This window comes from Carassius carassius, chromosome 38, assembly GCF_963082965.1.
Source record: "Carassius carassius chromosome 38, fCarCar2.1, whole genome shotgun sequence".
In the NCBI taxonomy this organism is placed as follows: Eukaryota; Metazoa; Chordata; class Actinopteri; order Cypriniformes; family Cyprinidae; genus Carassius; species Carassius carassius.
Genome location: NC_081792.1, coordinates 20,395,370 through 20,419,956, shown reverse-complemented (window position 1 = coordinate 20,419,956; position 24,587 = coordinate 20,395,370). Strand labels below are relative to the sequence as shown.

The 24,587-nt window shown below is 35.9% G+C and overlaps 1 protein-coding gene across 4 annotated transcripts in view; it reads right to left on the bottom strand.

Moving 5' to 3' along the window:
* Positions 1–24,587, bottom strand: part of LOC132119535 (fibulin-2-like) — a 79,605-nt gene that overhangs the window by 31,065 nt on the left and 23,953 nt on the right. For all 4 annotated transcript variants that reach the window (XM_059529581.1, XM_059529580.1, XM_059529582.1 and 1 more), the window contains 4 exons: positions 20,994–22,923; positions 7,328–7,436; positions 6,122–6,248; positions 5,480–5,669 (listed from right to left, as the gene is read on the bottom strand). In XM_059529581.1, coding sequence (XP_059385564.1) covers positions 5,480–5,669; positions 6,122–6,248; positions 7,328–7,436; positions 20,994–22,809 — 2,242 coding nt within the window. In that variant the 5' untranslated portion in view covers positions 22,810–22,923. The remainder of the gene's footprint in view (positions 1–5,479; positions 5,670–6,121; positions 6,249–7,327; positions 7,437–20,993; positions 22,924–24,587) is intronic.

Here is a 24,587-nt window from a genome sequence, read left to right as displayed (position 1 = left end):
ATTTAGGTTTATTTGAAAACTAAATGATATGTGTGCTGAAGCAGGGTTAGAACTAAACTCTGCAGGGCTATGGCCCTCCAGGAACTGAGTTTGACACCCCTGGGATAGGTCTATTAATCTCAAACTAGTTGTTTTTAATTAAAGGAATCAGTTATTTAGAATAATAAAACATTTGGGCTGTTACCAGGCAAATCATTATCAACAAACTCATCTTTTAATGCAGAGGAAATGCAGAATATTCATTGGAAGTGGCATTTAGATGTATTACACTGTTTAGTGCAGGACAAGAATGCATTTAACCTGCAGTTACAAATGCATGAATAATGTTTTGATATACAAGACATAAAATGTTGAATACTCATTTGAAATGATAAGAAATTAATTATAAAAAAAAAATCAAAAGATACTTTAAATGTGAAATTAAAATGGCCAGTATGTGTCAGCATGTCACTGTTAATAAGTGAGTCAATGCGATTGAACCGAATCATTTAAACGATTGATTCATTCAGGAACGAAACACTGTCACGTTGCTCAGAGATGCAAAACTGTGCTTTGGTGGCTGTGTTTGGAATTATTTTCTGTTGTAGAAATAGAGCTAAAAAAGGCAATATGGTGTCTAAAACGCAAGTCTCTTAATTAACTTGTTTACTGAACTGTTATATATATGTATGTATGCATGTATATATTCATGATGATTTTTGGAGGAAAAGACAGCCTTCTTTGTGTGATTTTGATTTAATATATGAAATTATATAAATATGTGAATTGTTCTGCCCCTATATCTTCAATTTTGTGATCATTCTAAATGCATTTTAGGAGACACAGTGAAAGAACGCACTATAAATGCGCGCGCATATCATTAAAACAAAAATTATGATATTATCACAGACGATATATATAGCACACTCCTCACCACTGTCTTTTTGGCTAATTTGTGCAAAACCTCTTGCTAAAATGTCAAAGCTTCATTTTAACCACCAATGCAACGATGTAATTATTTAGCTTACCTCTACATTCTTGCGAAGGGTTGATGTTTTGTCGAGATTTTATAAGCTGCTAGTTTGGTCTTCCTAGGCAAGTACAGCTTACACTGCATAATAGAGCATACATATGGCCAGGGGTTCACTTCATTTCCTTCGAGTTCAACTTCAGAATATGACGGGGTTTCGTTTTCAGCGGTGTCTGCATCACTAACGCCTGTTTTGACCGTCTGCATCTTTCTTGTGATTTTAGCGCCAGTGTGCCCTCCTGCCCATTATTTTCTGACGAAGTTTCCAGGGAGCGATTTTTTTTTTTTTTTTTTACTCAGTAATTAATGTGTTTTAAAATGTAGCGAAGTACAATACTTTAAACAAAATATACTTAAGTAAAAGTAAAATTACAGATTTAAAAAATTACTTTAAAAAGTATTAGTACACAAAAAAGCTACTCAATTACAGTAACGCGAGTAAATGTAATTCGTTACTCTCCACCTCTGTACATTACTTGCCTACCAGTGAATCCTCTGCTATGAATGGGTGCCATCAGAATGACCTTTCAAGCAGCTGATAAAAACATCATAATCCACAAGCAATCCACACAAATTCAGTCCGACAAAACATCTTGTGAAGTGAATAGCTGTGTGTTTGGATTACATGTGGATTATTATGAAGTTTTTCTCAGCTGTCTGAACTTCTGACGGCACCCACTCACTGCAGACAATCCCCTGGTGAGCAAGTGATGTGATGCTAAATTTCTCCAAAACTGTTTTGATGAAGAAACAAACTCATCTACTTTTTGGACGGCCTAAGGATGAGAACATTTTTATGGAAATTATCATCACTATTTCTTTTAACGTTATCTGAAAAAAATTTACGTTTCTTTTTTTTTTAAATGAATTAAATAAATAAGAAAATCTACTCTGTCAGCTGATAACTGTACTTTATATATATTGTGTATCCCTAAATGTCATTGGTAATCATTTTCAAAATGAGGATTTAATGAAAAACATATTTTAAAATCTGATTTAAAAACCAAAATTAGAAATGCAAAGTTAATTTCACAGTATATCTGTATTAATGTTGATTTCATGGGTATTAGAAAATCTTTATATGTTTTTTTTTTTTTAACAAAGGTTTCAATTTAATGAAATAACATAACATAAATACATTACTCAACCTAACATTTTAAAGTAAAAAATTGTTTTACACATTTTATCGGGGGATAAAACAATTTGATGTGAACCTGAAATAACCTTCCCATGTCATAAAAAAATTAATTGACTGTTATTTTGAGAGACTTACAGACTTTGACTCATAGAAAGCGTTTGATTTGAAGGGCCCTTTGAAGAAGTTATTTTTGAGCACTTCTGTCTGGAACAGCTGCTGTGATTGTCTCCCTTCGAAATGCCCTGAATAGTTATCATTAATGCCATCTGAAATGGCATGACAGTCATAAGGGGCTACAGGGGTCCTCTCTTTGATAATATTTCCAATTTCTTTTCTTTTCTTTTTTCACATTATGGCTTTCACACTAACTTTTGGGAAAGTGATTTGCAGGATTTGTAAGTTTTTTCAAATATCAGGAATGTTTTAAAACCAATGAGCTTCATTCCTTATTCTATTTAAATTATTAACAATATATACAGTAAATATATATATTTTTTTCCTCCAAAACAATCCAAGGATCATTTATTTCATGACATCTTGAACTTAATATCCAAAATTAAATTTTTTTGTTTGTTTTTAAATCAGTGATATATGTATCAAGGTGTTTTACTATGCTGATCAGTCGATACTGTTTCTCAACTGAACTTTTATCAATAATACATTAATGTAAAGAAATCAGCCAAATTCAAAGAGATTTGGAATCCCTTTCTTGCATTCTTGGAGAACTGTGAAGTCGAGGAAACTCTGGACACTTGAAGGCGATATGTCCCTAACTGTTGATACCTCCTAAGCTATGTATGATTATATAATGTCATTACCCAGTTTTTTTTTTGTTTTGTTCTCCTTTGGGGTGTGGGGAGTGGATTCTTTTATAGTTTGACTGTTATAGGTTTTTGTAAACTGTTAAAATTCAATAAATACATGTTTATAAAAAAAATAATAATATATGAATATAATTTAATAATACATAATGAAAATTGTGTCTCTGATGAAGGATAAACCAGATGTCAACCAGCATGACACGGCAATAAAGGACTATTCATACATAAAAATAATACATATTAAAGCAACACGCCAGTCAACATCTGTCATTTCACTGCTGCCAGCTGTTCCTGTCACGCCCTGTGTGTCCTCCATCTGCCAATCATGTCCTGTCAATCCCAAATCACCTTATTCTACACAACAACTGACCCAGGCTTTCCAGCATTGCGCACCGATTTGGCAAAGTGTTCGACTGACTTGGAAATGAACTTCTGGCTAAACATAATAAACAGGCTCGGCTTCACCTTACACAGCATGCTGGTGTGAAGTAAATATTTCTCATAGTCATTAACTGAATGTAAATGCAATGGAGCGAGACAGAGATTAAACATTTCCGCTATAATTAATCACGTTATGGGTGTGAGGTGACAGGGGTCCTGAGAAACCAGCCCTTATGAAAATAATTACCTCTCAACTGTTTTTGTATCGCTTAAACCTCTGATGCAACTGAAAAGCCTGACGTAGTTAGCAAAAGACTCATTAAAAAGAGAAAGAACAGACATCTCTGTGGGTACCGGAATGGAGGCAATTTCACTGAACCTATTTTAGTGTTCCATCATCTGTGTGTGCACCATGAAAAGGAAATAAGTACGCCCTAATGTACTGACACGGCTACAGCAAATCTCACCTTGCCTCGGGATATCAGGTAGGCTCTTTAGGGGAAGCAAGGCACTGGGCCAAAGGAATGTGCCACTTGAGACATACCAAGAGGTAAAGTCTGGGTTTTATGTCTCATTGAAAGGAATAGTGACCTGGGTCTATTGATTGGGGCTTTGCTGATAACTGTGGTAGTGCTAGTTGCACAATGAGTGTCTGCCGTAACATTGATATGGCACTTTGGGACTCAGGGTGATAGAATAAAAGCCAGGACAGTGTTGTGAAACTTTATTCAGCTGTAAGCCACAAACAGATTTAATGCATTAATTAAACTGAGGGAAATTTCCAAGCAATTTTCCACCACGTAATTTATTAGACCATGTTCACAAATGTGCCTTAATATAAAATAATTGTATTGAGCAGAGTACTAAATTAAATAAACTTCACAGGCAGGTTATTTTAGATAAAAAGTATGAAAAACTATTACAACTTATTTGCATTTAATGCATTTTTTTTCTCTTGCCTTTTTATCAAACATGGATTATTTTTTATATAAATATATTTTATATTAGATGCCATTTAACAAGTTAAAAACATATTTAAAGAATAATAAAAATACATATTTTACTTTGAAGTTAAATAAACCATGCACAGGCAGGTAATGAATGAATGAATCTTGACTCTTTGTCTTCTGTGTCTGTGTTGATCTGGATTTCTGATGGATTTTCTCCAAATGTAATCCCAGTACAAAAATAATTAGAAAACATTCTTTTTCCAAATTTAAATAGATTTCACGTAATGAGATCAGGTTAAGAAGAAATAATTGTGTTGCATTAGCTCATTTGAACAAATCTGAATTTAAAAAGCAGCAGCAGCAAAAAAAAAAAAAAAAAAAAAGAATTAAAATCGATTTCTGGAGTGCACACAGTCTGTTTCTAAATCTAATATCAGGTCTCATCACAGGGTAAACACATAGCACATTTCACAGGATGAATAGAAATCCAAAAAGATAACAATGTTTCCATGCAAATCCTGTTAAAAAATTAGTGAAATTTGTCAACTGAAACATTTGAGACAGAAGGAAAGTTTGCTGGCATGGGCAGAAAAGCAACAGCCTGCTCTGCCATCTGCTACTGATTCAGCCCAGCTTGCCAGCATCTTTGTGTGTTATTCTGAACGGTAACGTGACACCTGACCAATCAGCTCTGGGCATCTTTCTTTCCTCTGATTCATCAATGTCAACCTCTCGGTCAGCAGTGTGATGAACTTGAATGTGAAACTGAAGGCCAAGACACATCAAGGCCTCAGACGCTTCCAAATATGAGCCAGGCTTCAAAAAACAAACAAGCAAAATCATGATTGAGGCTCTGATGTTAACATGAAGACATAAACTCGAAATAAATCACTGCGATTAAGAGATAACTGGGACTTTTGTGTTAAAAAATGCAGCTCAAAACCGAGACATTCCAGGTCCTCGTGTTCCTTGCACATCATATGGTGTGTCTCCATGACAACGCTTTCTTGGCATGACATCCTGTCTAGATCTGTTTGTCAAAATAAAATATGAACTCTCACTCACCCCAGCCCCCAGCCATTGGAAATCAGCCATATGCTACAGATTACACATTGCAAACCATGGGTACATTCTGCTGTAAAAACAAAACACTTGGTTGTGTAAAAGAAAAGTATTTCACCTTTCTTAGGAAGAGCAGTCGGTTGAGGCCTCTGTTTTTTCTTGATCATAGGTGGAGCAAGTTCTTCCTCTGCCTCCTCACAGCACGTGAGGAAGACATGTCCACATGGGTAGCTCAGGTGCTGATGTGCTTCACAACCTTTACCTTCCCTCCGCAAACCCAGACCCAGCGCACAGCAGTTACAGCAATCCTACATAACACATATTGATTAAAAATGGCATTTTCTTTTATAAGAATCCTTATTAGTCGTGATGTAACTGTCGACCAACAAGTCATTTCCACACTAAAAGTGAAAATTATGTGTGGTGTCATGCCAATCATGGCCAATCAGAACATTTTTGAGGGTTTAAGCTGAAAAAGTTTGGACAAAAGACAAAATGTCATGCTGCTTGTTGTGTTCACAACTGGTTAAGACAAAAATGTTTAGTTTTTGGCCTGGACATGTAATATTCAGCCATTCACAAGACCAAGTATTTAGTAAATAATTCTGAATTGCCAAAATAATGAATGTTTCCAAACATGTGGAATCCCACAGAGATTATACATCATTAGTATTTTTCTGTCATTATTTTGTGGTCTCTGTGGACTTTAAAAACAGTTTTTATTGTGTAGTCTGCTTGATGCCACCATGTAAGATCTTACCATTTGGAAATCTTCTCCACAGAGTGGGCTGTTTCCCTCACAGGCATGTCCGGCCCTTGCTGCATTCATGCCAGCCTGACACCTGCTCTCTCTTAGAGCACCTGAACAGCACTGCTTCTGGACCACACTTGAACAAAGCAGGAAAAAAAAGAGTATCAGCATAATTTAATACCTGATTCTTAAACAAAGGCTGTCAACACCTTTCCCATGTATATAGTTATTTATTATGTTAATTCTTGTGCACCAAATAATCATAACTGAATGATTTCTGAAGGATCGTGTGGCACTGAAGGCTTTAGTAATGACTGAACAGAGAAGTCACTTTAAATTGTAATATTATTTTACAGTATTCTTGTTTTATTACTGTATTGTTGATATAACTGTATTTTCTGCTTTGGTGAGCAATCCTCTAAAAAATTTTTTTAAATCTTACCAACCCCCAAATTTGAAACAGTTTTATATTATATTATATTATATTATATTATATTATATTATATTATATTATATTATATTATATTATATTATATTATATTATATTATATTATATTATATTATATTATATTATATGATATGATATGATATTATATTATATTAATTATATTATATTATATTATATTATATTATATTATATTATATTATATTATATTATATTATATTATATTATATTAAAAACTAATAAACTTGCCCTGCTACTGCTTGACTGAATACTCAAAAGAAGCTCACAAGCCACAACTGGTCCTGTAGCTTTTAACATTATAAAAGGGATAGTTCACCCAAAAATACAAATTCTGTCATCATTTACTGACCTTCAAGTTGTACCAAAACCATATGGGTTTCCTTTTTTCTGTTGAGCACAAAAGAAGATTATTTTTTTGATGAATGTTAGTAATTAAACAGTTGACGGTAACCATTGATTTGCATAATATGGAAGTCATTGGCTACCGTCAGCTGTCTAGTTACCATCGTTCTTCAATATATCTTCTTTTGTGCTCAAAAAGGGAAATAACCTCATACAGTTTTGGACCAAACGGTGGGTAAGTAAATGATGACAGAATTTGAATTTTTGGGTGAACTACGCCTTTCATTTTTGTGGTTGGTGGTTTTTGGGTCACCAACATATACTTTGCTGGTCAGAGGACATATAAAAAGGATTCTGTGATGTATTGAGGAGCATAACCAAGGCATTGAAATAGTCAGCCAGCTTACCCACATACAGAGTTGAGGTCTTCTGTTTTTACAGGCATACGGTTGCAGTGCTGCTTCTCTTCTGCCCATTTCTGCCCGGCCACACAACAGCTCTGGATCTCCACCAATCCTGGAGGCAAAATCACCAAGATCACACCAATGTTTTATCTAACTTAAACCAGCCAAAAGCATATAGAGAGTTTACAGTCGATGCTTTTCTGACAAGAAAATGGCAGACAGGCAGACAAGAAACTCAGCAATGATAGAGCCCCAGAGGTGAGCCAGACATGAAGCACAACTCGGATCCATAGAAGCAGCATACAAAATGTAATTTGCAGCCTTTGTATAGAGGGAAACAGAGAGACTGACTCAAAGAGTTGATGGGACACTGTCAAGGCATGTGCATCATCATTAGCACAAACTAACTCAGCCTTCAAATAATTTAGTTTAAAAAGCACCAATTTTGATAAGCCGGCTATTGAAAGTGATTTCGAGGAGCACATCTGCCTGATCTTTTCAATAAATTGTTACAAAGAAACAAGAATTTAATAATGACTCATTTCAACACTTGACATTTTGAATTATTCATCCGTCAGTGTGACTGTGAACGAAGGTCTGAATTAAATTACATGTACAAAATCAGCTTGCTAGAGTGATGGATGGAAATCATATAAATATAGCCAAAAATACTCTTTTTTTTTTTTTACATGCTGTGAATCAGCTAAATGAATTTTATATGATTAAATCCCATTACTTCTACCAGTGCAGAGAGTATGGAAATGTAGAGGGGACTTGAAAACCCTGAATTACAAGTCAAGGGTTACTTCCTATCAGATCATAAGAGGGTAATAAAAAATGCCTGCTTAGGTGTGGGTCTTAAAGCCCTTTCATACCAAATGCTAATATTCAGTGCAAACATTTGGACCGGATAATACTTGAAATAGAAACAATGGATTCCCATGGAGTTATTTAGCCCAGGAGTGAACATACAGCTGCAAAAGAAGTAAATTGGGGGACAGGGCTAGTTGTCACAAGGACTTTATTTTCTGAAAACTTATTTTTGCTATTTTATGAATAGCTTTGTATTTCATAATTATATATTTAATTGTAATTTTGTGATTTTGTGTTCAGTAAAATATGTAGTATATATTTTTTTAATTCCTGAGCAAAACTGTGAAAATGTTGAATATCTTGAATATCCAAAAAAAATTGTTCTGCTTCAGGAGCCAGATTTTACACTGGACAAACAATGATCCAATCCAGTACCAAAAGTTTATCTTAGAAATACAAACAAAACTATTTTTAGTTAAATCAAATATCAAAAATCTGAAAAATATTCACTGAGGGAAAAATTGTGACAACTAGCCCCAATCTCCCCTAAAACCAGACACATTCATAATCTTTGAATTTACATGGAGAAGATCTGATTGAATAATCGCTGGAGCAGTGACATGAGGCCCAGGGCACTCTGGGATTCCGGGAAAGCTCGACAAGGGTCACTAGCTGCTGTTCCAGGTGACTTTTTGAACTTTGTGATTAACTACCATCTGTACTAAATATTTCAGAAACAATAGTGCCCCTAAGCTATTTATAGCTAGTCAGTGGACAGACATAAAAGAGATAAACAGAGTGGAAGGTCTGATTGACTTTCATAGATCAACAAATACATACTAATTCAGCCACATGCACAATTTGTGCCTGCAGAACTCACAGGAAAAAAAATGCTTGCAGAACTGAAACACTAGTCATTCACAGTTCTTCACACCCCTTGTCTGTTGTTTTTTTTTAAAAAGATTTTTGCTAATTTGATTGTGTTTGTAGCTGCCAATAACTGCAAAATACTCTCACCTCTGATTTTCCATTTAAAAAAAAAGTCAGACAAGTAATCATCAACAAAAAAGGTCACCATATAAAGCCTAAAGGCCCCGATATACTTTAAATGAAGTTCATTTTCGTTCTTCATTTGAAGCAAAAAGATGTTCAAAAAGGCTGAGTGACGTTATGTTTTCAAACATTTCAACAACCCGCGCAGCTGTGGGCAGGGCAATGTGTCGCGATGCTTGCATGTATCCCCTAAACACAACAGTGATGAAATTAAGAAGTGTAGGCAGTGTAGGTGTGAGACGGGCACCAAATTTCTTTCTAGGAATTAAATGCTTTCTCTGTATCTTTAAAGTGTAATTGCGAGCGATCGTACATCGTACAGGTGTGGATATATTTGTGCCAGATCAGCTAATCGACACTCCAGTGTATTCATGATGCTAGTGACTAGGCCGGAAATATATAGTTCTCTTGCCTGACCTTCGTTGAATAATAAACAAATCAGGAAAAAAAAAATCGCAAGTCAAAGAAGGTGGAGTTTCAGAACACACCCATCGATTGCGCAACCACCACAGACCAATGGAAGCTCAAAGGTGTTTGGGAGCCAAAACGAACTGCCCCAGAAATGAACTCAAAACTAACATTTCTGCATGATTTTGTTCGAAATGACATCATATCAATTCGTTCTTCAATTTCGTTTGAGGTATATCGGGGCATTAACAGTTTCCAAAAAATGTGTGCACTGGAATCTAGTCATTTCATCAACATTTATTAGGACATTGTGTAATGCTTAAAAAGTGTTTAATGTTTGTCTTTAAATTCCCCTAAATACAGCAGAGGTAACACTCTTTAACAAAGAGTCTCCAGAGACAGAGTGATAAGAGGTAAAAACTGACTTCAAGACAAAACAACTAAAGTCTTAGAGCAATCAGCTAAAAAACAACTTCTCTGCTTTCCTGATTAACTTTCACAACCATAAAACGTGTGTGATGCTCTTTTTTGAGCCTTGAATTGCACTGGGGTTTGTTTATTTGTACAAGGGTATATATGTTGTGTTCCTCTTTTTGCAATGGATGCCATGACACCATAAAAGCAGGAGGGCTTAAAGGGATAGTACACCCAAAAATAAAAACTCAATCATCATTTACTCACCCACATGCTATACAGTTTCGGATCCCATTGACATCCATTGGACTTTGTGTATACAATGGAGGTCAATAAAAACTTAAACTGTTTATTTACCAGCATTCTTAGAAATATATTATTTTGTGCTCAGAAGAAGACAATCACTTGGTTTGACATGAGGGTGAGTTAACATGAGGGTAGGTAAATGATAACAGACTTCATTTATGGGCTGACTATCTCTTTAATTGGTGATTCATAACAGTCGAATATGTAGCACCAAATGAATGGTGAAATCGGTAAATGCACTTTTCAAAAATAAAAGTATAAGAAAACGTAACATGTGTCTCTCATTAGTTCCAGACTTTTTTTCAATGAAGGCCTTTTGCAGTAAGAAAGTTAATGTTTAGACTTTGACTTCATTAAAACATAATTCTGTAGGATTTTCTTCAAATAGTTACTAAAAGACTGTATACTAAGAGGCTGATGATTCTTAGTATTGATCAAGTTGTTCTTGAAGTTTATCTGTAACAAATCCCACGGATAAGACGTGGTGATAAACGTTCACATGAAGGGGTGGGTGCTAAAACGAAAGCCTTTGCCATTGCTCATCATTAGATCATCATTAGGTCATCTGTAAAGCAGATGGTTACAATACAAAGCGCTCTTCAAAACAGGTCCTCTCTGAGCTCGACAGAATTCACCTTTTATTTTGCAGATGATCGCAAAACATCTGCTGGTTCAAAACAAGGGAGATTTGTGAAAGCCTTGGAACAATTTCGACTTTCATCATTTCAGTATTTTCCTTAAAAAGTCATTGATCAATCAACATTTTAAAAAAAATATAGCAGTTCAGTTTGTAAATCAAAAAGAAAAATATATTTTTAAAATCTTTAGAACAATTAAACTTTTTAGAAAAACAGCTTTCACTTTGCTTTTTATAATTTTTTCTATTTAAATAAATAATCAGTATATAACAGGAATATAATTCATAAATAAAAATGTGTATTTATTTTTATTTATAAGTAAAACGAAGTCTGTAGTTAACATTATTTTAAAAAGCCTTTTTTTCAAGTTTTGTTCACATTTGTTGAACAGCGGCTCTACAAGAAATGTCAACCACAAACATGTTATTTGTAAATTCAAAACCACCATTCTAAAAAAACAAAAAAAAAAAACAATCCATTACCAATTCCCAAAAGAACTCAAAACAAATTAGTTTAGATTGACCTACAAATTGATGTCAAGGCTGAACAGCTCTTTTGGGTCGCACAAATGCCATAATTAGCCAAAAACTGCAGATTCAGTCGCCTTAATTATCTCACTTTTAATCTTCTCAAAAGTGTTCATGGCTCACTGGCATTCGACGACATATCTGTGATGACAAACTTGAGGTCATAAGTTAACCATATGCCCCTTTAACAAGTGATAGAATCACATTTTGACCTCAAAGTAACAATTGTCTGGGCAACCATGTGGAAGAGATCTTGACTTTGGTTATTTACTCTCAAAGCAGATAATACTGAGAGCTCCATTGTTCATGGGAAGTCGTGGCCTAATGGTTAGGCAGTTGGACTTGTGACCGAAAGGTTGCAGGTTTGAGTCTCGTACCGGCAGGGATTGTAGGATGGGGGAGTGAATGCAAAGCACTGAACCCCCAATTGCTCCATGGGTGCTGCAGCAAAAAAATGGCTTCCCACTGCTCCTTGTGTGTGTTCACTGGTGTGTGTGCACTTTGGATGTGAAAAATGTATGGGTCACCATACTTGACCGCATGTCATGTCACTTTTCATTCCCACAGAAAAAAACAGATGTTAAACAACCAATTCATTCTGTTTTGATTTAAACTTTTATCAAATGTCACAAATCTTTCCTTCCCTGTTTGAATCCGGAAGTTCAATGTCAATGTCTGTCTATACATTAGTCACAATAGTTAGTCAGAAAAGACAAAATACAAAGAAACATCAACATTGTGCATGCATCATGATATATTCCATATACAAACAAAGACTGTACATCATCAGCAAGCCAGTGTTTTAAGGAAATTGACATTTTTCCTGTTGTTTGGACTGAGGAGGACACTGAGGAACTAAACACTCCTAACTAGACCCAGACACAATCTGCAGACACTTTTCTGCATTGGTTTTGAGGGGAAAATCGGTGGAGGTCTGTGAAATGAATTTAAATAGGGTAAAATTAGTTACATAAATATATTTGCCAATATACTCAATAAGCAAACCAACAGGGTACTGGAGATACATATAAAATCTCCAAGACGTCCTAAAATCTAAATCATGGCTATCCAAAACCATCACTGCATACACTGGGACTTATGACAAAATTGTCACTTCACAGGGGACACAATTTAAAATCCGAGCACTCTGATTTCTGGCTGCATTTCAACACAGGGCCCCAAATGTACATTTTCCCATGTACTTCTAAATATGCAGCATACTCTGTTTTATAATAAACAATATCTATGAACTCAGCATTTTGAATAAGTGCCTGAAGCTTTTCAATTTTAAGCGAGCATGCCGAGCTGCTCTCCGCTCATGACTGAAAATTGATTCCTTCTAAATTAGTAGACTTATTCTCACATTACCCCTGTTGAGTGGTCTTCATTTTTTTGTTTTTCTACATCAAGTAATGGAAATGTACTGCACAATTAGGTTTGAGAAAAAAAGAACAAGAAATGGCTTGCCATGGAAATTAGACATGGACATAATGCAAAACCAATACCATGACATCTTCTGGATGTCCCTTTCTATTCCATCATTATAATAACTGGCGCACTCGTAATGGCAAATGACGCTTCATACTTTATCTTATACCTCTGAGCCATATACACATTCCTTATTATTTTACTCTAGCCTGTGAAAAGCAAAAAACTCACCTCTAAATTCCCCTATAAGCAAAAATAAATGTAAAAAAAGTCCACATTTTTAAGCATTTGAGTAAGCCTTGTTATTTGAGTCATTATTGAGCTCTTTGTTCATGTTAACTCTTATGCGTAAATAATATGTGTAAACTCATGTATAACAGCAATCAGCTCTATTAAATTCAACATCTCCTCCTCCCATCATTGATCTATAAAAGTCATCCTTTGATAACTGTACTAAAAGCCTTTAGATGCATAATGCATTTCCTGGAACAATGAAGCCCCGGGCTTTGTTGGTAAAACTCTAGATAAAAAGTCTCTTTGTTTAACAAGTCTAATCTCTTGCAGTGACCTGCATCTCCATCCAGTTCTCCATACTCCATCCAGTTGTTCTTGTCTGGTAATCTATCACTCTCAGGAACACGTCAACATGCTTTTGCATACAAAGGAACATCCAGGAAAGAGGATGAGGCATAGCTGGCATGTGTCAGAGAATTGTGGATTTCTGCTAATATGAAGGAGCACAAAGAGGATTTAGACTGGAGTCCTGCATTCCAGCACTTGCATTCCAGGTCAAGTAATTTCCTATACTGCTAACCGATATCATTGTAACATCACTCAAATGGTTTCTGCACACTGCACAGTAATAAACTGAATTATTAAAAGAATGAACAAAATTTGAGATATAAAACCCTTAAACAGAACTGCTAGTGTTGTATGTGATTTTTGCAATTGTAGGTGGTCAAAGTATTCCTTCTATAGTAATATTATCTAAATAAATATTATTTAATACATTTTATAACAACGTTTTTACTTATTTTATCATCCAATGAAAAAAAGTATATTACAATATTTCAAATAAATATTATATAATAAATGTTATTTAAAATATAAATAATGTTTAATCTATACAAAAAAAGATAGATGTATAATTTAAAATATTATAATTATTGTGTAATTTGTTATAATAAAATAACAAATAAATATTATAGATATTACTTAAAAAATAAATAACATATACAGGAATATATATTTTTTAAAAGTAAGCATATACTAATAACAAGTAGAGAAAATCAGTTCTATAATAAGGCAGATAATGTCATTTAAAAAAGCAGTGTTATGACCAGATGGAATTACATTACTGTCATCATCTGAATCTTTAACCAATAATTTCTTCATTTCCTGGGAATGATTACTGTATGCGGCAGTGCTGCGCCTGCCAGAAACGCAACATCCAATAAAATGATTAGATCTGGACAAATCAATAGCCTAAATAATGTCATAACTATGAAACCTCCACAAAAAATCTGCACAATACAATATTTACTAGTTTGGACACATTTCTGCAAAGACATTGCAATGTGTCCATAACTTCAGTCAAAATAAAAGGGAGAGTTCACCCAAGAAATGACATTATTTATCAGAGTCTGTAATAATCCACACAGGGTTAATTCAACAAAGAAACTGGCAATCCAACAATCCCGATTTAGTCACTTTTATGCTTTTGCAGGACAGATTAGCTACTTGTAAAGGACTAGTGACACGCAATATAAATCAGACCTCTCCCCCACACCTTTATTTTTTTAATTGAGTCAACTGCGCTTAATAGCTGAGTAATAGATCTATAGACCAGGGTCAGCCAGAATCTTAGTTCTTTTTATTGAGAGCCTTTTATGAGCTAACACAATTATACTGCATCATTATGTTGAGATGCTGAGAGTATAATGTCAGCCACTTTTGTCTAAACTCTTAAATAATAATAATAATAATAAAAAAAGGTTATTGATTGTTGAAGATAAATGCTTGCTAAGAGCACCATTGTTCCACATTGAGATCCCTTTCTTAATTGCTATTCAAAGTACAATCAACTCCCTATGTTGATTTCTTGAGGAATTTAAAGCAGCTGATGAGTGATTTTCCAAAACAGACGTTTCACTTATGTCAAACTTAAAATAATTGCAAATAGCTATCCATGATGGCCTGCTTTTTAGAGACAATATGCAGAACAGAAAAAAAAAATAAATAAGGTGAAATAAAAAACTAAACAAAAGGAGGAAAGCCCCAAGCATGGTTGTCCAACTGCATTTCCAGATAAGCAAAAAAAATTAAAAACAAAGCAAAAATGGCACTGACAAACAAGTAAAACTTTAGTGTGAATGTGTCCGAAATTGGCATAAAAAAATTGCTATTATTCACCCCCCCCCCCCCCCCCCCAAAAAATGTGGCTTGTATTTTAAATGCCCTGCTTCATAGGCTGTTTTGACATTTTTTGCTTTCAGAAGGAGTCATGGCAGCTTTTCTATTCCGTCAGCTCAGAAGAGAGAATTACTGCTCCAACTCGCATATATCAGGAGGAACAAAAAAACCAAAGGTGCAGTGAGAATAAAGGGCCATTTCTCAAGGACAGTAAAACCATAAGACACATTGGCAAAAACCCAAACATACCATCCTACTCATATTTCCTATAGAAAGGGTTACATGAGCAGAAGCACATGACTGGTCCGTTTCATCATGCTGGTGCATAAACATGCACTTGAAAAAAGGTTATTGATTGTTGAAGATAAATGCTTGCTAAGAGCACCATTGTTCCACATTGAGATCCCTTTCTTAATTGCTATTCAAAGTACAATCAACTCCCTATGTTGATTTCTTGAGGAATTTAAAGCAGCTGATGAGTGATTTTCCAAAACAGACGTTTCACTTATGTCAAACTTAAAATAATTGCAAATAGCTATCCATGATGGCCTGCTTTTTAGAGACAATATACAGAACAGAAAAAAAAAATAAATAAGGTGAAATAAAAAACTAAACAAAAGGAGGAAAGCCCCAAGCATGGTTGTCCAACTGCATTTCCAGATAAGCAAAAAAAATTAAAAACAAAGCAAAAACGGCACTGACAAACAAGTAAAACTTTAGTGTGAATGTGTCCGAAATTGGCATAAAAAAATTGCTATTATTCACCCCCCCCCCCCCCAAAAAAAATTCATATGTGGCTTGTATTTTAAATGCCCTGCTTCATAGGCTGTTTTGACATTTTTTGCTTTCAGAAGGAGTCATGGCAGCTTTTCTATTCCGTCAGCTCAGAAGAGAGAATTACTGCTCCAACTCGCATATATCAGGAGGAACAAAAAAACCAAAGGTGCAGTGAGAATAAAGGGCCATTTCTCAAGGACAGTAAAACCATAAGACACATTGGCAAAAACCCAAACATACCATCCTACTCATATTTCCTATAGAAAGGGTTACATGAGCAGAAGCACATGACTGGTCCGTTTCATCATGCTGGTGCATAAACATGCACTTGAAATGAAAATGTGTGATGGAGACCTTCAGTTCAGCAAGAACGGTTGTAAACGTATGGATGATTCTTGGTAATTGCAGTGTTTTCTGAGACATTGTGGGCCCATGGGATTTGAGAAATCACTTCTGCTGAGAGCAGCACCCAGTCGCCTGGCTCCTAAAAGCAATAACTGGACCTTTTCAACCATTCTGTGAAATGATGTATTCTCACGGTGACTTCAAATCATCCTGTCATGCTAGGCATAAGGAAAGGGTTTAATAGGACATCTCATATTTCTCCTAACTCCAAAGGCCCTGCACTTTAGTTTTTTTTTCTTCCTTTCATACCATACTGATATAGAAAACCCATACCAATTACAAAAGACTATATAGCTTGTAATTTTCTGATAAAATCTCTGTGCTGTAATGTCAGATAGTTTTTCTTTGGATTAAAGTGGAGTTTTAAGGCTTTTAGTTATTTTATTTTTGTTGAGGTTATGCAGTTGTTTACTTGACAAAATAAACTTTTAGAAGATATACACTTTCAAGAACACAGACTGTTTTAGGGGATGTGACACACCCTTGATCAACTTGTATTTTTCAGCTCTTTCAGCATGACAGTCTGGTCCCAGACCTGTCCTAAAAAAAAACTAAGAAGCAGTCTCACATTCAGTTCAATCTTTTATATACAGACCAAAAAGACTGACGAGAAAAACCTACTCCACAACAGACTCTGACAGTCCTGTAATATTTATCACAAACAAGAAATGTGATTGCAATAAACCTGTGATTGACATCTACTGACTCTCACAGTGATTTCTTGTGTGTGATTTTGGGCTGTGCTGATGTTTCAGATGATGCTGTTGGACATTTAATCTCCAAGCTCTCCTCCATCAGAGTCCTTTGGACAGACACACTACCTTGTGTGTGTGTCCTTGATGTCAGATGATTGATCTTTAATGTCTGTAGACATATAGTTTACCTCATCTCATCTACATTCCATTCCATTGAGCTATAAGCACAATAAGAGCATAAATTTCTATGGGTTTTCTATGCTACTTTCACTGCTTGTCCTAAATTCACTGCTTGTTGTATGTCATGTAGCCTAACTTGTATGTGACAAATAAAATATTGAATCTTGAATCTTGCTACAAACATGAACCATTCACAAGGTGTCACAGTGATGATGTCACTACATTAGCACTGATATTTATAATTTGGGGTCACTATCTTCTATTTCCATATATTTTAAAATGTAATTTATTTCTGTGATGCAAAGCTGAATTTCAACAGCCATTACTTTAGTCTTATGTGTCAAATGCTGCACTACAACTACAACAAAATGCAGGAAGAAACAAACATACATTAAACTAAATAAATAAACAATAATAAAATGTAACCTGTTTATTTTTCTATGAGTGTCTTCTCATTTTCAAAAACACAAAATCACTTTAATCTCTAAAATATTAAGACATATAATATATTCTGAATCTGGATCTGCATGTATTATGGACAGAAAGAACCTAGTAGATATCTTATTCATGAATGAGTGTAAGAGCTAATCGTCGACAGGCAAGATTTAAATTAATGTGCATTTTAACACCATATGCATGAGGATCACTGCCATTTATCTTAGCACAAACAAACTCATATTTTCAAGGATGTAGAAAGCATACATTAGCCATAATAATCTGTTTGTTAGATTCCATATATTTTGGACTCTGACTAAATCACAGAGGCCATTCATCTCAGAAATCACCAAATCTATTGACGTCTCACACATACTCTGTTTCTCCACAAAATCTTTCTGGCATCAGACTCGAACCCACAACCTTAGAGTTAGGAGGCAAACTCTCTAACCACTAGGTCACGACTTTCCCACAACTGTCCTTATGAGACTGTAGCCTATAACAAATCTGAGTAGAAACTTAAATGTAGGCCTGACTTCCTGCAGTAAGTTCCAGCCTTGAGGGTAAACATAAATCTCCAGAGTCCTGTCTTTATCATTATCTCTGTGTGGCTCTGAGTCTCCTTAATTCTTAAATGTGAGCAGAGCCTAGATGCATTTGAATGAGAAGAAGACAGGATCACAAATCACTGCATTACTGCTGGCAGTAAACAATAAGACGAAAAAAAGGATATCAACAAAGAGCTCACTAAAGCAAAACACCACATGCACATAAAGACATATTATCACTAGCACCTTTTTATCCCAAACAAATAAGAGCACACTGTTTGGTCTTGTAGTTTGATTTTGACACATTTTCCTGATTTCCTCCACAAATTTCATTTTCAATCATTTTCTGAAAGCTATAGTCTGTTTAATATAGTGCCTTCATGTGATTAGCATATGCTTGTATTGGATCACAATCTTAGAGTAAGAGAACACAGATCCTAAGACTTTCAAAATAAAAATGGTTTACATATTATAGCTGGAATTACATCAAATACTCACCTTTATTAACTGCCTTGGTTCAAGGAGAAAATGAACAATAAAACTGCAAGGCAGACAGTCGATGAGCCCTCAGATATGCATTTTCATCTCCCCTCCCTGTATTATGTTTTCACTTTAAATGCCTATTTAGCCGTATTTTGGATTCTTAATGTGGCTAAAGAAATCTTTTCAGGCTTTTTTTTTTTTGTCACAAACACATACAAAAAACATGTCCACATTTGGTCTCAAATGACAAGTTTCCCATTGGACGATGCTTATCTCGATTTCAGACATTCATGATGGGCAGGTGAAATGCATCATGCAATGCAAACAGTCAAGGCTGCTATTCCTGAACTTCTGACTTTAAATTCAGTGCACATGTTGGTCATGCCGGTATGTGCAAAAGGCTAAACTGCTTTCCTGCCAAACATAATATCAGTACAGTATGCCTCCACTTTTCCTGATTATCATACTCATGCAATGCAGAAAGTCAAACTGTTGAAGTGTTTCTATCCAGTGAGAGCTGCTTATTTTGAGCAATGGCCAACTGGAATCCTGCAAGATAACTAATTCCTCTCCTTATCTAACTAATAGTGCAATGTTGACTTTTGGTTGAAGTAGCTTTATCACAATGATCTGGACTGACCACTGGGAATCCACTTGACTGAGAGCTTTACCAGCTTTATTTTAGAGCATCTTGTCTTGGTCACAACAAAAATAGCACTTCACTAATCTTGCAGAGACAAGCTGTGACCTTGCCTAAACAATGAAAGCTACACAAGACAAAACAGTCTGATCTTGGCAGCTAAACAGTAACTAGACAATAAGAAACAATAACGGATTGAGTTATTCTGTGCTATTCAAAAGGTTACATCTATCAGTTTTACATTGAACAATTCATCATTTCATAAAACCTTTTGAGCAAAACTGAAAACTCTATATGAGTGAATCTCATAAAAACATGTCCAGGTCAATCCAACATTTAATTCTTCCGGATGTTTTACAATTCAGTGGTGATGCTCTTCATTATAATACAGTGATTTTACAGTCTTGCAGCGAGAAACATAAGCATTTAAAGGTACTAAAAGAAATACCATGATAAAACATGTATAAATACTTACTTACAATTTATATAATACATCTGTAATATATGTTACAGTATTTAATAATATAACGGCTATAAAATTTCTTCCTTTTAATTTAGCAATGAAATATGACCTGGGCTTGTTCTTGACAGGTTTAGTCATATTCACCGCAAACACTGTATTGGACTTATTGTCATAGTACAATATATTATTATTATTATTATTATTATTATTATAACAGCCAAAAATTTTTACTCTTATAGTCTAGACTCGCCATCTGAACTTATAAAAAATCTGAAGTCAGCGATTTCGTCAGGCGATATTTTAGTAGGCACTGGGAACATATTAAGTTACCTTGGTGCCTCATTCAAAAGCCCAATTAAATATTTCTGTTACAGTACAAGTCAAGATGAATTATGCAGACAAAACCTATAATCACCTTTTGGTTCAAAGTCACAAGCCATTTTCCAGTCAATGGTGTGTTTATAGTTAGCAATGTTTTCTGCTAATTGAATCTTAGAGCGTGCTAAACGACACACGGGTGTTAGGTGGTGTGTGAGCGAATATGATGACTGAGCCAGGAGGATGTTCCCAGCGGGTGCGGTGTTTGGCTTCACAATCCAGACGGCCCCCCTGAGTTGAATATTTATGCTCCAGCTCACAATTCCTCAGACTAGCAAGAGTCCCTACATTTACATGTTGAAATCAAACATGACAGCAAACAGTTTTCCTAAGCACTGTGTGATACCAGAAATACTTTAATTGGTAACCTGCCATGTGATCTGTGAAAACAAGCCACCTTAAGCATCTCAAGAGGGGCCTGTTTGTTTTGTCTTGCCATACTACAGGGTGCAAGGCCCGCTGTATTCCCTGGCAATGTATTACAGTCATCTTTACACAGCTGTGATTGTCTATGGCAAGTCGCCAAGCACTCAAAATAAGAGTTTATGGTACCAGGTGAATGTCAACTATTAATCACATTAGCATTAATTATGCAGTAAAACTCTTTGGTAAACAGTTCAGCACTTGAACACTGAATAAATGACAAGCAACTGCTTGTTAACTCACCCTCCTCCATCCTAGAATGAGATCTGAGGGTGTTGTCTGCCTCTTCCTCCTCCTCTCTGAAGTTAAACAGACTGTGCGACTGTTTGTTTGAAGGTGGGCTGGTTGGACTAAATTTAACTGGAGAGAACAACTGCCACTGATGTTTCCTTTCATGCTCAGTGTTGTGTTCTCCTAAAATCTGCACATGTTCTGCTTCATTTTTTTGTCGCTCAAGGTGTTTTATGTGTTCAGCAGGATGTTGTTTGTGGTCTACAGAAGGTTCTTTGTGGTCCACTGAATGTCTTTTGTGTTCCTCTTCAAGTTTTCCATGTTCTGTTAAAGTTTCTGTAGGGATGGTCACACTTTGCTTAAATGGACTTTGAATACTTAGGATATGCTGATACTGAATACCATCAATGCTAGTAGTTGAATTCAAAACAGCTGCTTTTTCCTTACTAGAACCTCTTGTGATTGTTTCTTCTTCTATGGAGCTGTCTGTTTCCACGGTGTGGGGGTGAATGTGATGTGAATGAATTTGACTCTCTGATACACCATACCAAATGGTCTGCAATGAAGTTGAGGTTTCCCAAAGTGGAGATGTAGTTTGCTCAACAGTCACCGGAGAGCCGGTAACCGTTTCACTGTATGTGTTGTCATCCTGTGAGGTATATATATCCCCATCAGTAGTTTCTAAAGGAAATTCAAGCTGTTCATCATCTATTTGGTCCTCTTGATTGGAGTTGTCTTTATAAAGACTAAAGCTCTGTATCTCTGTGGTGTCTTTGTCTGTTGAGAATCCCACTCTGTTTGTAGTTTCTACAGGACGGATGAATCGTTCCTGATCTGTTTCATATTTCAGAGGGCTGAACAGCTCATTTTTTGCTTTGTTGTTATGAATGCCGACTCTCATCCTGTCAGTACTTTCCTTATGGAAAGGAAACTGCGGCCTGTCTGTTGTGGACTTATGAATACCAAACATCTCCCTCAGCTCTTGCTTGGCTCCCCTGTGCATGCCCTGGTGGGGGGTGAAATTATCTGAATGAGATACAGGGATGATGGATGACTCCGTGGGAGCATCAAAATCACGCAGAGATGGAGCTAAGGAATCAGTGGGTGGATAATCATAGTCTTCGTCATCCTCTTCCTTCTCATCTACGTTTCTCATATGTAGCTTAAAAGGAAGATTGCTATCGCTGTGTAAAGGAAAGTGTTTGTTAAAATGACCTCTAGAGCCTTGATGTTTAACAATTTGTCGCATAGGGTCTCGGTTGCGTCTCTCTGATGTGCTTTCCACAGCTGTTGTGGTCAGCATGGGTTCTGAAGTGCGATTTGGGTCACAGTTTGGAATCGGATAGCACATTAGGTTCCCTCCTTCATTTGGACAGTGGCATACTTGGCAAGGGTCAATTTGGGATGAGTGTCCAGCATCGTACTTCTGCTCCTCGTGAACGCATCCAATTCGCTCGCACTGTATGCACCCCTCTGATGGTTCAGACAATTCTATACAGTTGGCTGGAAGCTCAGGGCATGGAATAAAATGGCAGCTGATCCGTCCACCTCCTTGTGGGCAAGAGCATTCAGTACTCCCAAAGTCCACAAAGTACGACTCGCCTTCTGGAACCTTGCCGGTTCTAAAGCCAGCACTGATGCAGTCGTAATACTGGTAACCCTCGCACATGCAGCCCGTTTGCATGCAGGTAGCGCAACACGCTCCGGTGTCCAAAACCTCTTCGATGCAGTTATGCAATTCAGGGCAATTTACACCAGTGCAATCCCTTTGACAAAGGCAGCCAGTTACACTCAGCAAAAACACCAAGTTCAAGAGGCCACGGGCCATTTTGACTTGGTGCCTGGTGTGTCAATAGCCGATAAATGTCTCCAGTACACTCCAACCTCTCCAGATCCCAAACAGTCTGCTCTCCTCTTGTGAACTGCAAGCAGTCAGTGAAACCTTGAACGAAGAGAGAGATGGAAGTTAGAGAGCACTCTGAAAATTTCCTGTGGAGTTATTCCAGCCAGCCCAAAGTAAGTGTGTAAAAGCCAACATCTGGCTTTACAGTTGAGCTCACCCTTCTAAGACCATCCCACATTTTAAAATCACAGGGTAGTCCAAGCCTGATCTCATAAGCGAGTTTCCCCTTAATCATGAAGCACCAGCATTCAAGCTCATTACCATTATGCGACCGCCGCACGAACAGTGCATTCAGCGGCATTAAATTTGTAATATTCCATTTGATGGGACCTTAAAAGCTGTACCACACCATTCGACTTCTCTATTAATTTTGATTGCTTTTTCTGATTTGTTTGATATTCATGGGACAACTGTGATTTGCCTCAGTTTGTGCAGGTCTATGATGAAGGAAGTCATACTGAACTCTCGTTTGCAAATAGCAAAGCCAACTGAAAGGACTCAATTTGAGGCATTCAGTGCAGCCATTTTTGTAGTTGATGGAGTGTTTTGTGGGTTAAACATAGAGGGGATTTTAAATAATTTAGCTAAGCTGTGTTTTTCTGTAGTAGCGATGACTACAGCAGACTACAGCAGTACAAGACTTATTTCTAGTACTGTAAGCCATTTGTATTGAATTGGAGAAACACATTCTATTTACTTTGGAAAACCATTGGAGTCCCGATCCCCTGAACGTGTAGATTTCACGGCAGATGAAAGGAACTTCTTTAATTGTTTCCAAAAAACACCATTAACCTTAATATCTTAAAGTCTGGGCAAAACATTTGTCTCTTTTACATGCCAACATGACATTTGCAAGGTCTAGTCTTGATTTATGAAAACTGGTCTGGCTAAAGTTAAAGGGAGAGTTCATCACAAAAACAGTTTTAGTTTTACTATTTGACTTCTTTGTTCTGCAGGACACAAAAAGTGAAATTTGAAGAATGTTAATGAGTGGTAACTAACTCAAATAGCAAATTCATCATAAAGCTACAGTAAGTGGTCTGAATGATTTGTTCATTAATCTAGTTCTCAACTCAAGCCATTACAATGTTATGGTTATTGAACAATTACATAAATCAGGCTCTATTTCTAACAAAGTTACCATTTTACACACTTTAGTTAAATATTTATGGTGAATATTTAGTTTTTAATTTTATTTATTTATTTTATTGTACATAACAAAGACAGTCCGGTTTGAAACAGGGTGAGTAAAAGATCTATCTATCTATCTATCTATCTATCTATCTATCTATCTATCTATCTATCTATCTATCTCTATCTCACATATATATATATAAAGAGTTCAGATGCAAAAGCCTCTAAGTGAAATCTGAAATTTTCATCTAACATTAGGATTTTTATTAAGCTCCTATGCTTAGGTTGAGTCATTTTTCTTTAATGGCAATGTGCAGGTCCCTTTCCAGGCTATTAAAGTGAAATAACTGAACATAAATATAGAAACCTGATAAAAATCCTAATTTTAGATGAAAATTTCAGATGGCACTTAGAGGCTTTTGCATCTGAACTCTTCATATATATACATATAAAAATGTCCACAACATAAATAAACACCAAACTATTATTTTTCATTAAATTATTAAATCTACGTGTACTCTAAGCATATAAAATGATATCAAACTATATCAAAACTACAGCTACCTCTT